Raw genomic sequence first — 14,048 nt, 5'->3', positions numbered from 1 at the left:
TGTAGGAAAAACGATATAGTGCTAGAACACTTTGTTCTACATTTATGGTGGTGTTACTTCGTGTTTTGTTCTATGATTTGTAAATTTCTTTTCAGAGAAGAGGAATAAATAATTTCAATATCAACTTAAAATTAGTAATGTCTCATTGCGCTACGATCGTCTAATATTTTAATATTTTATTAATTTCTATTTGTAAGAAAAATACATTAAAAAGATATTTATCCAAGTGAGATAGTTTAATCTTAGAATAAAAAGATACATCCACTTTTATGTTTAAATAAATATATACAATAAATGGGTTATAACAAATCTAGATCTATAATTAATTTCAGAACGCATTTATGTTTAATTTGCATATTTTGACTTCTGTTATCTTGTCAAATCTGACATTTATTTGTGTTCTTTCTGTAGTCTGGGAAATCCCAAAGTGCAGTTTTATGAATCCTAGTTTTCCTTAACGCAGGAGATAGTAGACACGTTTCATCATCTAAAGTTCAAAATGTTATTTTTTTAAATTATCTCTGTTGAAGATTGTGAGTTTTAAAATTTTTAATTTTTGAACATTTCATCATGAACAAAAAAGACGAACTTCGCAAACTACGTGCTGACGCACTTTGCAAAGTTATTAATATATTAGAAATTAATGATGATTGGAAACGGGTAATGTCAATTATACCAAAAAATTTACTAGACGAAAATTCTGGTCACAAATATAATAATGAACACATAAGGTAAGAAAGCATTATTAAAAATGTACAATTTTTAAAAATACAACTATAAGTTTCTTGTGCTTTATAGCTTAATAGAAGAACATGCAAAAGCAAACAACCAAAAATGTGCAGAGATACTCATGGATGAATGGGGAACATCTGGAAGAGTTCGACCAACTTTACATCATTTAAAAAATATTTTGATCAAAGCACAAATATTTAGAGCGGCTGATGAAATAGCGAACATGTTGCAAGGTAAATTGGCTAATTAGTTATCTGTAATTTAAAATAGGGACAAATAGGTGGCACAATGAGATGGCATCTGACTGTAAGTTTGTTGGCTTTTTCAATTATTTTCATTTCTGGTGTAACAAAGTGTGATATTTATTTTGGCCATTCAAAATGCAATGACCTAACTCTGATAGAAAATGAAGGCCTGAGTGCCTTGAGACTATGTTTTCTTTGCTTACTCTGTTATGCAGGATAAAACCTGAAGATACATATAATATATTATTTAATTAATAAGGTGTACTATAGTCACCTAACATTTTAGACATTTTGTCTCTTTGGGCTTGAGACAAAATGTAAACAAAGAAAACAACATTTTTTTAAACTTTTATTTAGCTTTTTTTATTTCAATATATTTTTTGGAGGGAAGGTTGCCCATTATAATGTTCCTAACTGTGTTGTTCTTATGTTGTCTTTTCTGAAAGCCTCATTCCATGTTAAAAAAAAACTATATTTATAGTTTTGAATTAGATAAACAGTTATAATTATATTGAAATGTGTTCTAAGTTTGAGAATAAGATCCTTATGTTTAGCGGTGGATGTTTTAACATTTATTTTTTATTTATTTTTAAGGGAAACATGGAGTACAATAAATATATTCTAATAACACACAATAAATACTACATACACCAATCAAGTTTCCACAAACTATAACATGTCACCTATTCAATAGATAATTATTAAAGCCAAGAAAATAATTTAAGTCATTTATGATATTCTATTTCTTATAAGTCTTAAACTTCTATTGACATTGTTATATTAGTGTTTTGTACAGTGCCATCAGTGTATTATCTTCATAGTTATTTTTGTAAAACACATTAGCTTCATTAATTGTGACCTATAAAGTTATCTTTTTCTGATTTATTGACCTATTATCTCACAGCTCCATGAATAGCATTTATAGTGACTTTGTATACAGTACGTAAATACAGTATGTAAACCACAATTTTAACTTATAATTAATACAAATTTGTTTGTTGTTTATATATTGTTTATACATATATGTATTATTAAAACATATTCTAGAGATTATATTGATGATGATGATTAATTTTCTTCAGAACCATTGCCTGAGCGCCCATCATATGGTCCAGCTGCATTCGTTACCACAGATCTTACTAAAATGCTAAATGAAGAGAGTTCACTTCAACAATTCAATGAAATACCAACACATAAAATGATGTCTTCAAACAAGTTCTATGATGGTACAACAAGACAAATGGAGTCAGTTAGTGATATGATAAAGTTTCCTAAAACTAGCACAAATGAATATAAGGATTCAAATAAATCAGAATCAGACTTAATAGGATTCTCAAAAGACACAGATACAGAAAGATCTATGAACTTACCAGCTCTAAGTGTACTCATGGCATCTAAGAATATTAGTCAAAAGTCAACTACACCTTTAACAAATAATACCGATGGTAGTGAAAGTTCATATCAGAGTTATGCTGAAAATGTTTCTCAAGAGTATAGTAAATATGATATGAATAATTATCAACAGTCATTTCCAGATATTCCTATTACATCGACTGGAATAGACATTGACATTTTACAAGATGAAAAACTGTTTGATTTTGATTATCATGAATTGGAAACTATTACAGGCAACTTTTCAAATGTATTAGAAAAAGGCCCAAAGGGACTTATAGGAAAAATAGGAAGTGGTGGTTTTGGTGATGTTTTTGTTGGAAAACATCATATTTATGGAATGATTGCTGTGAAGAAAGCACATAGTAATCTTAAGATTGAGCGGAAACCTGATATTGCAATGAAGATTTTTAATGCTGAAGTTAAATATTTATCCCTTTATAGACATAGAAACATTGTCTCTATCATAGGTTTCTCACAAAATGGACCTACTCCATGCATTGTTTCTGAATATATAGATGGAGGTTGCTTACAGGATAAAATAGAGTCAAAAGAATTAAAAGATGAATCACTAAGAATATTTATAATGACAGAAATAGCTGAGGGTTTGAAATATTTACACACAAGCGAACACACACTAAAAAGTAGTGGCGACATAGAATCTGTAAATGATCCAGAATTACCAAAATTATATAAAAAATTTGTTCATGGAGATATTAAGACAGCAAATATTCTTTTAACTAAAGACTGTATACCCAAGGTAACTATTTACTATTATTTTATATTTTTAAGACCATCATGATGCAGTGGGTCAGCATCTGAATATAAATATGATAACATAGATATAGGCCTTAATGTAATGTTTTAAAAATCTATTAATTTTTCGATCTTATTTATAGACGGATAGTTTTTAACTAGTATATTCCACATACCTATTACTAAGCTATATTCATTTAAAATTATGACTTCCAAAAATTCTCAATTTCCCAAATATGTGCTGAATTTGTGTTTTTGGACAAACACCACTGAAAGTCCCTAACTAATCATATATAGGGGTGAATTGGACAAGTACAGAGTCTATGGGTAAGAGCAAGAGCTATAGACCACAGTTGATCCATTGATCGAGTTACATATACAATTATTATAATATATTTAATTATTTTTTAAAAAAGATAGAATAAATTAATATCAACTATCAATTATTATTTCACAGCTATGTGATTTTGGTGTCGCTAAGCAATATGATTCAACATTTATGACAACATGCTTCATGGGAACTTCAGCATATATGGCACCTGAAGCTTTACAAGGCACTGTTACACAAAAAACAGACATATTTAGCTATGGCATTGTGTTGTTAGAACTACTTACAGGTTTAAAACCCATAGTTAAACACAACGGTTACAACTTTAATATAAAACATTATGTTGAGGATAATTGCACTGATAATGATATTAGTCAGCTACTAGATGCTACTGTTGAATCATGGACTAGAGCTAATAAAATTTTTAATTTAGCTAGTAGTTGTTTCAATAACAGCTGGAAACGCAGACCTAATATTACTCAAGTATGTGAAGCTCTCAATAATATTAAAAATGATACAAATTAAAATTACTGATGAAAATTATTATATTTAAGGGGTATATTTGTTCATAAATAAAATATATTTTTACAGTTTTATCTCTTGTTTTATTGTATTTACTCTATCCCTAAAATTAGCTTTTTTTACAAGATTTGCTTTTTCTAAGTTATTCATAATTTGCTTCTGTTCTTCAGCTTTGCTAATACTGATCAAAGTTACAAGAAGTCTTTGTATATGTGCAACTGTTTCTTCATTATTACATTCATAGAGAACCTTTAATAATGCTGAAATTACCTTGTGATCTGTAGAAAATTTCCAAGCACACCAACAGTATTTGATCCATTCCTCTAAGCTCTGAAAATTTTAAAATAGCTTAATAATTTACTAATAAGTAAGTTAAAAGCATAGATGTAACTCTTCATCTAGCGATAATTTGAGGTTCACTTTACCAGAAGGAACCTAAAATGTATATAATTTTCGGTTTTATATGTAAACTATTTATCAATATGAACACTTTTTATGTAAATTACGTGTTTTCCCTTCCCTGGTCTAAGAAAAGTTTTGGATTTTGAGGCTGTCAAGCTGGATGTCGCAAGTGAGTGACTGTAATGCCATACAGAGTGAAGCTAGAAAAAATTAAAAGTGCTAGAAGTAAATTACCTGAAGTGTAACATCTAAGAGTATATCTGCCACCGCTTCATTAGTGCAAAAATCTAAGCTGTCACAAATTATAATTTTGAAGTCACTTTCACTGATACAATCTACTTGGTGTAATTGTATAATGTTCTTTGCAAATCTAAAACATTCAGTTTTTCTGTACAGATTTGATTCTGTGCTTATCTGGTCCAGAATACTACTAAACATTTCTTCTAATCTGGTGCTCTAAAATTAAAATATATATAATCAGGTTTATGCTATAACCTGTATATAATGGGGCAGTCAGAGAGAACTGCAAATAATTTATATAAAATTGGTCCCCAAGTGTGGATGGAGCCCAACACCAAAGCATTTACACTAATTTACACTAGTAGAAAAACTACTTTCCTTTCACAATTAAAAAAAAATACTATATATCTCTTAGGAAAATCTCACCTTCAATTCAGGAGGGAAAATTCTACAAAGTTCCAAGAGGCATGCATGTGTCAACTTTGTAATGTCACCATCCTTTTCGATGAAAGCCTTAGTTAAACTTCTGTATATAACTTCATAATAATTGCCGCCTTCAAAATCGTTGTATTCCTAATTTTGAAAATACTCATATAAATATATAAGAAATAAGTGACTGATTTAAGCCAATAGTTTATAATATTCTCCTGAGTGGGATTCAAACCCACATCTGTTTAATTTATCCTGCTGCACTTAATTACCATACATGCACTTTACTAACATTAAATGAATTATATCACTTTCCAAGCCCTTTTATCATTTTTACACTGGACTGTGACTTAGGTGAAATCAATGCTGATGGTAGATATTATATACATTTAAAAGGTCCTTAAACTTATACTTGAGATAAAAGTCCTAGGTAGTACACAGGATTTCATAGAATGCTAAGTACATCTTGGTGGAATGTAAATTTCCTTACCAGACATCTTAATATAGATAAACAACAGATTAATCCTTTGCTTTTGTTTGATGTAATATAATCATCAATGAGAAGTAGCGACACAGGAAATATTCTTTGTGGCGTAATACTAGATTTCTGAAAATATTAAGTGCAAAATGAAACTAATTAGTTTGCATTATGTAGTAATTAAAGCTATTATCTGTATGGCTTGGTATCATAAAGTCCTATTTTTTACATGCGGCTCCTCAGCCATGATAAAAAAAAAACAACTAAAAGTTTTGTATAATGTGTGAAACAGGCACAGATATGGAAATATTTTACATGAAATAATAGAGCCTTATTCAATCCTGACCATCCTGCAATAAATGGACTGTCCAACACAAAAAGTTTTAAATTTGAACCAGTTATTAATGAGATTAACATGATAAACTAAACGGAAAGTGCACCTTTACAATATTATCACAAAATAATAAATTATAAATATTGTAGAACAGTAAACTATGTAATATACTTACTCTAACATCTTTCACAATTGAACAGTATACTTCAATCTGGCCTGGATATTTTTTAAAATTATCATATGTGAGTTTATAATGCAGGTTCTCTAAGCATTTATCATATATTTCTTGTATATTAAAATTTGTTATATTTTGATAAAGTATATTATCAAGACGTATGCCACATAATAGCTCAAAATAAATGTTTAATTTTTTCGAATACTCTTGTGATTTTTCTCCATTCCCCGGACAATCACAAGATAACTCTTTATAGAGAATAAGTAAAGCCGATATGATTGTTGAAGCTTCTTTAGTATTCGCCAAATCGAAGTCTCCAAGATATTGTTCCAATAATTGAAAATTCTGATCTAAATTATTATTACGAATAGTAAATTCTACATGGTTCGTAGTTTCATCAATATTTTTGGCTAGTTTCGGTATTAAGCAACGGTTAATACTATCTAATAATTTTGAAATATATTTCATGTTTTTACAGTTTAAACTGTATATAACTATATAGTCTTCCTTGAATAAAGAACGAATAATATTTGGAGTTTTTTTAGACAATTAATATTTTACAATTTGTATAACAATAATTAATTAAATATCTATTACATTAGCTTTGATATTAAAAAGATAAATAGTAAATACTTTGTTTTGTAGTTTGTAATTGTAATGTAGCGTATGACGTATCACAATCTTAAATAGAAATTTAAATGACATTGACAATATTTTTGACAGTAGACATGTCAAGGGTTGGGAACATTGAATTTCTTTTATTAGGTCTTAATAATTTTGTAAAGCTGCTTATACGCTTGTGATGGCCCGGATAGCCTTCGTAAACGATTTTCTTACATCTAGACTTGTGAGCGCGTTATTATGTTCCTGATATACTAACACGCAAAAAAACATGAAATAAATAATATTTGAATATTGTGTTATGTTAAGTAAAGGATAACAATATCCATATTAAATTAAAATAATATATTTTTACGAATTCAATTTGCGTATGAAAATAATAACATATAGGCTAAATGTGACATTGTCTTTGATTATTTCTGACAGTGATAGCGGACAGCCATTAGCAGTTTTGTGCTTCAAATCTAAGATCTCGCTTGACATTTTTTCAATCTTCGCCAATAGGCCAATACTCATGTATGTAATACGCGTGCAGTAATATTGTAAACTCGAGTGGTTTTCTTTGACTTTGTTAGTATACTTTAGTAGCGTACGGATTATACCGCTATATAGTGAACTCAAAATACACAGAAACAATAACCCAAATTGTCTTCCCGCCAGTTTTAAAGAAAGTAAATTGAACAAAAAAACTTTTAAAAAACCAGCATACACAAATGTGAGAAACAAATATCGTTTATAAAATATTAGAAGAAATAATAAAATATATATATGTCTGAACATAAGTGATATCGGTACTATCGTAAAATGTTATACAATACATTTTAGTCTCAGACGCGGAGAAAATTTTCAGTACTTATTTACTGATAATATGCTACATTTGAAAAGCACATACTTTGGAAGTAGTTGTTTATGTGCTACTCACCAGGGATCATATATTTATTATAGTAATCATAGTAATGTCATCTTGAATGCAAAATTCTGTGAAAGTTATAGTGAAAATAAAATTGTATAGCATTATATTGTGTGAAGTGACATAAGTGATTTACACGTTTATAGTTCTGTGATATTTTTAGTATAGGTAATGCCTAACAAGAAAAAAATAAACTCTCCTCAACAACTATGGGAAACAATTTCTTCTGTTTTTGTTGCATTCATTGAAAGGATTTTTTATTCCCTTGGAGTAATTGTTGCAAGACATCCATGGAGAATAATAGTGGCGACATGGGCGTTTGTATTCCTGAGTTGTGGTGGATTATACACATTTCATATAGAAAAAAATCCTATGAAATTATGGGTACCACCTGATTCAGACTTTTATTTAGACACTAATTGGTATATAAACAACTTTGGAACAAATTTTAGACTTCAGAATTTACTTATCAAAGCAGATAATGTCTTGGATCGAAACATTCTCCAATTTGTTTACAATGCCACTAATAATGTTAACTCACTAACAGCTCATTATAATAACAAAACTTATGCTATGAATGACTTATGTTTTAAAGTCCCTGTTGTTAATAGTTTGGGTAGTACAAATTGGAAATCTAGATCTGATGATACAGCTAATAGTACAAATAAGGTAGACTATACTGATTTTTCTCTGTTATTAGATGATCAATTTTATTGTGATTTACTGAAAAGTTTTCCAATAACATGTTTACAATATAACATATTAGATATTTGGAAGAATAATATAACTCTATTAGAGAATGTTACAAAAAGTGAAATTATCAAAAAAGTTAATGAAGAAAAAATTAATCCTAGAACCGGTCATCCTATGGATTTCACTAAGTTGTTAGGTGGAGTAGAGTATGATGAAAATGGTAGTATAGTGAAGGCAAAATCTCTTTTATTAACTTGGTACATGTATGTCAACATGACAGATGTTAATCTTAATGATGTTGGTAACTTGGTTGGTACTGAAGAATGGGTATCAGTTCCATTAACAATTTGGGAGAATGAATTTTTAAAGTTGGCCCAATCCTTGTCTAGTAATAATGTCAAAGTTTTTTATCAAGCAGGCAGAAGCTTCGCAGATATAAGTGGGGAGTCTATGTTTCAAGAAGTAGATAAATTATTTATAGGTATAGTATTGATGTTTTGTTATGTTCTTGTAGCAGTTTCACGTTTTAACTGGTTGGAGATTCGACTAACATTAGGAAGTGTTGGTTTGTTGAATGTTGGAATGGCTTACATAAGTGCAGTAAGTTGGTGCTCTTTATTTGGTGTCCCTTTTGGACCTGTTCATTCATCTCTACCATTTCTATTAATGGGTCTTGGTGTTGATGATATGTTTGTAATGAATGCTTGTTGGAAAACAGTTGAAGCATCAGATAAGAATAAAAGTGTTCCTGTCAGAGTTGGTCACATGCTGAAACATGCTGGCGTGTCAATTGTAATAACATCTTTTACTGACATAGTTGCACTCTTAATTGGAGCCATCACAATTTTGCCATCTTTAAAGTCATTTTGCATTTATGCGGCAGCTGGAGTCTTTTTTATCTTTTGTTATTCTGTTACATTTTATGTTGCCATTTTCACTTTAGATATCAGAAGAATTGACCAGAAGAGAAATGGTATTATCTTCTGTTATAAACACAAAAATGAAATTAAAATATCAACTGAGAAAACCTTGTTCCAAAAAGTACTTGCAGTTATGTATAAAAAAGTTATATTCACTAAATCTGGGAAAGCTATTATTTTATTATTTACTATAATAATGACTTGTTTTAGTATAGCATCAGTGTTGAAATTAGAACAAAGATTTGATCCCAGATGGTTTATACCAGATGGTACATATTATAAAGATTTTATAAACATGCATGATAAGTATTACCCAGATGAGGGGCAACCTGGGTTTGTTTTCTTGGGTGATATGGACTATCACAATGAATTTGCCAAGTTGCATGGTATGGTGCAAGAATTAAGGAACCAGTCCTACATAGCTGAGGTCTCTACATGGGTAGACAATTTTCATGGCTATGTTTTGAATAATTTTCATTGTGACTTGCTTAATTCATCAAGTTTGTCTGATGTAGAATTTAATAAATATTTAAATAGATTCCTTTTTAGCGAAGTTGGTGGACGTTTCCAATTAAACTTCCGGTTTACAGAACCTCTTATTTGTGGACGTTCCTTTCATAATATAACTGTTTCGTCTATGTCATTTAAATTTACAAAATTTGAAGGTCCGACAGAGTATATACCTGCTATGAATGGTGTTAAGGAAGTCGTTAAATTAACCAATATAACGACCGGTACAGGCTATCGAAGTGTGTGGTCGAAAGCTTTTGCTAATTGGGTCACGGACGAGATAATAGCAGTTGAAGTCGAAAGAAACATTGAATTGGCTTTATTCTGTGTTATGATATGCACTGTTATTTTGATAACGAATCTTCAAATGTGCTTGTGGATATTTATTTGCGTTTTATTAACAATAGTTAACGTGTTAGGTTGGATGCAGAGGTGGGGGATGACTGTCGACATCGTCTGTTGTATCGGCCTGGAACTTGCTATTGGACTTTGTGTTGATTATGCTGCCCACGTTGGGCACACCTTTTTGACAATAACGCAGGGTAATCGACATGAAAGGGCATATCAAACCGTTACGTCTATAGGCTCCGCTGTGTTGTTGGGTGGTGGTTCCACATTACTTTCTTTATCATTACTTAGTATGTCAAAAGCCTACACATTCCAATCGTTTTTCAAAATATTTTTACTTGTCATAATTTTTGGGCTGTTCAATGGTCTATGTTTCTTGCCTGTAGTTTTATCACTTATTGGTCCAGATCGATATAAAGTTGGGGAAGAAAGAGAGAAATCACCTGAAGCTGTAGAATTAAATGATAAGTCTCACGACAAAGAAAAACAAATAAATGAGAGTTTATGATGCTTTATTTATTAAGTTAACCAATAGTTTTACATACAATATGCACAAAAAATATTTAGTAACTTAAGATCTACTCTATTGTTTATATACATATGTATTTGTTTATTGTCACTGTTGAAAATTATTTCGACTCAAATGTTATTTTTGTATGAGAAAATAGATTTGTAACATAGTTTTAGAGAAATAAATTAAAGTGCCTATTTTTTGTAATAATAAATCTAATTGTTAAGTAATTACTCGAGTATTTAGCATTGAATGATGAGCCAAAAACTAACAACTAATACTCTAAATTGTTAGTTGAACAATTAATTATAGTTATATTAGTATATTATAGTTATATTTTAATATACATACTAGGTCCGCCACATGCTGTGCACGACTGGTAGAGCTGAGCGATGCTATGTTCCGCACAATTTTGCGTTTTTTTTTTGCGTCAATTTTTTTGTTTTGCAAAATTTTGTTTTGGCCCAAAAGCCAAGCCAAAATTCAAAACGTCCTACAGCTTAACTCACATTTACACATTTTGACCATTAAATCAAAAACTACAATTACAATTATTACCCAGCTACTTCGCTGGGATTACCATGTCGTTCACAATGTTCCTGCAAATTTCAGTGCTATGTTTAGGTTTAACAGTGTAGGAGGCATACAATGAAAACATCAATTGTCACAACTCAATTACTTTGTTCGTTTGAATTACTCCATTTCATTTGAATTCTGTCTTTGAATCATTTTTGTAATTTCTTATGTGGTATATTTTATGACAAAATAATAAAAATATTTCTTTTTCTAACATGTCTTTTATTGCAATAAGAATTTTTTTATAACTCATTTACAACTTCATTATTGTGATAACTTGGCTAAAATTGTATATAAACATTAATTAAATATATTGATTGTAAAAGAATCAATGACTAAAGTTCAAGAAGTAAATGATTGTCATTTATTTTTAAATCAACCAGATGAATCATCGTTATCAATTTAATATGAGGCATATATTTATAATATTCTCGTTGTAACAAATATATTCTACTAAACAGAAAAACAGCTGCTTGTTATAATAGATAACCTATGTATTTTAAACTTATATGTTAAAGTCCATGACTTCTAAGGTGAAGTAAGGAAGGTTAGCCGTTATATGCCTTTGTTATGGACAGCATCGTAGATTTATCTATTGTAAACAATATTAAATTGAATCAGCTTCACGTTGAATCCCGCACACAGTAGGGTCGGCAGAAGGAACCTAGTGTTGAGATACTCCGTTCTCCCTTTTCCGTCGATTTTTTCGGGGCATTGCGTTGAGTGGGGGAACTCAGCGCGTGGGCTTTTGCCTTGGTGCCAGAGCGAAGTAAATGAAAATATTAGTAAATAATATTTCATTATTCCGAATGTAGATCGAACCCATAACCGTCGCGTTACAGTCATACCCTTGTGTCCTGCGCCTTGACGGCCTCGATATCTATTGTATATATAAACGTGTATAATGTATATATCTTAGAAAAATATAACATTATCTAAAATTAGAATGGCCTCGAACTTTGCCTTCTGTCAAAGAAATTTTATGAAATATAAGATTTGATGCTGTAATTATTTATTTTCATAAGACCCAATCAATTATTAAATGCTCCGTTTCTTTGTTATTTATACAATGATCAATGTCATGTTGGTACTGAGTTACTGACCGAGTGATTCATCACAAGCGACGAGATCATAATTTAAAAGTATTAAGGAAGAAAAACGTGAACTTTGGCTGTTGAGACAACGTAAATTGACCAAGAACTTCTTTTTTTAATAAATTGGAAATAAAATTTCTACGATACTTTTGTTATTATTTAAGAAAGGACTCAAACTTTTCTTACTCGCCATTGGTGATACCCGCCATACGTGTCTGTGAGACGGAGTGGTTTAAAAAAAACGTATAACTTTTGATCTGCCATCGATGTATTTTGCTATACAGAGTCCGTGAGACCTGCGTCACTAAAGTTGTCATTGTCAACATTAATCTATATATTGTTAGAAATAATTAGAAATAATGACCATAGAGGTTATATAAGAACGACTCTAATTACTGGCTGGCACTTTTATGGGCTGTCAACGACGACCGAAAGAAAAGGATCGCTAACGTCACTCTGCCCGATGGATTCTTGAGAACCAAATATTGTTATTAGACTGCTAGATAATTCCCTTTGGTTGTTTAATAATTATTTGAAGCCTTGTTTTAATTCATTACCTTTCCCACTTTATTTAATATTTCCAATAGTTTCTAACATCAGAAGTGGGATAGAAGCCTTAGTTACTAAGCCATCCCATTCCTGATCTTTCTAATATTTTTGTGTAATCGGGTAGAGTTACATAGCAATCAGCAAATCTGATAGCTGACGTTGCAAAACTAGAGGGAGGCGCCGTACGTGAACTCCCTCCTTACTAATCACTTCGCGAGATAAAGCCGCGGAGTCGTGACTTGGTGTTGGTGCTGGGTGCGGCACAATGTGCTCCTGCACCATTGACATGAACCTACACAACGCCAACGTAGAGCTGCCGTTATCCGTGGGACTACAAGCACCAGTCGAGCAATATAGCTGAGCAGTTACTTGAAGTGTGAACTCTTTCACGGTGAGATCAAACCAATATTATGTTTCCAATTTTGCCCCAATATTCATGACGTCGACACGTGGTGAGACGAAATCGATAAAAATTACGTGCTTTACCAAATAACTGTAAAGATTAGACATTCTCTTCCTCGTGGTCAGGTTAGGCCGAGACAAAATAAAATAATAGCCGCTGCCAGGTACATGGTATGACATGCATGGCTGGTATTATGGCGAGGAAAGTGGACACCAGATACATGTGCTGTTCTCTTTGATTGTTAGTTTTCCTATTTAGTATCTATTTGTTCTTGACTATGTATCAAACTATTTGTGTACTCACTATGTTTTTGTTGTACATGGTGCTTATGTAATTTTTAATTAGTGTGTATTGCGCAATGTGCTGTGTGTACGGTAACTAAAGGTTAGTAAGGAGGCATGTGGTTGCGTCAGTGGGGCCCAGGTTGACTAGAGACCCAGTAAGTCCGGTCTTACTTCTGTAGTGTCAGAGTGACTCACATGGGTGAGAAGAGATCTGACGCCAAAGTCTACAGATTATATTTGTTTTGTGTTGTTTTGAATTAAGGCATGTGGTTGCGTCGGTGGGGCCCAGGCCGACTAGAGACCCAGTGAGTCCGGTGTTACTTCTGTAGTGTCAGAGTGACTCACAAAGGTGAGAAGAGATCTGATGCCAAAGTCTACAGATTATTTTGTGTTGCATTTTTTGAGTTACTCTATACCTCTGTAGGTGTCAGATTGACTCACAAGAGATTGGTGTAAATTCTAATGCATTTAGTATTCGGTTGCGCGGGAACAGGATCCGACACAAAATCCTACTATGTCTGTTTTATTTCTGAGTTAATGGTTACTTTGTAGGTGTCGGATTGACTCGCAAGAGACCGTTGTAATTCATTTTGTAT

General features: G+C 31.4%; 3 protein-coding genes across 3 annotated transcripts; 2 read left to right on the top strand and 1 right to left on the bottom strand.

The window, feature by feature from the left end:
* The first annotated feature begins 388 nt into the window (after positions 1–388).
* On the top strand, positions 389–4,049 carry LOC146538339 (uncharacterized). Its single transcript, XM_085186657.1, has 4 exons — positions 389–731; positions 799–965; positions 2,060–3,129; positions 3,583–4,049. Exons 1-4 carry the CDS (start codon positions 571–573, stop codon positions 3,976–3,978), a joined length of 1,794 nt encoding a protein of 597 aa, XP_085042783.1. The 5' UTR covers positions 389–570; the 3' UTR covers positions 3,979–4,049.
* Positions 4,036–6,721, bottom strand: LOC146538338 (uncharacterized). Its single transcript, XM_085186658.1, has 5 exons — positions 6,034–6,721; positions 5,537–5,653; positions 5,044–5,190; positions 4,612–4,833; positions 4,036–4,305 (listed from the first exon to the last, which is right to left on the bottom strand). The coding sequence occupies exons 1-5, from the start codon at positions 6,499–6,501 to the stop codon at positions 4,039–4,041; spliced, it is 1,221 nt and encodes a 406-aa protein (XP_085042784.1). The 5' UTR covers positions 6,502–6,721; the 3' UTR covers positions 4,036–4,038.
* A 410-nt stretch (positions 6,722–7,131) lies between these two features.
* On the top strand, positions 7,132–11,336 carry LOC146538337 (NPC intracellular cholesterol transporter 1-like). Its single transcript, XM_085186656.1, has one exon. It carries the CDS (start codon positions 7,736–7,738, stop codon positions 10,541–10,543), a length of 2,808 nt encoding a protein of 935 aa, XP_085042782.1. The 5' UTR covers positions 7,132–7,735; the 3' UTR covers positions 10,544–11,336.
* The last annotated feature ends 2,712 nt before the right edge of the window (positions 11,337–14,048 follow it).

This window comes from Heliconius melpomene, chromosome 6 (genome assembly GCF_056956725.1).
Source record: "Heliconius melpomene rosina isolate 202511_hmr_F chromosome 6, ASM5695672v1, whole genome shotgun sequence".
Lineage (NCBI taxonomy): Eukaryota > Metazoa > Arthropoda > Insecta > Lepidoptera > Nymphalidae > Heliconius > Heliconius melpomene.
This window is presented reverse-complemented; position numbering and strand designations above follow the sequence as displayed.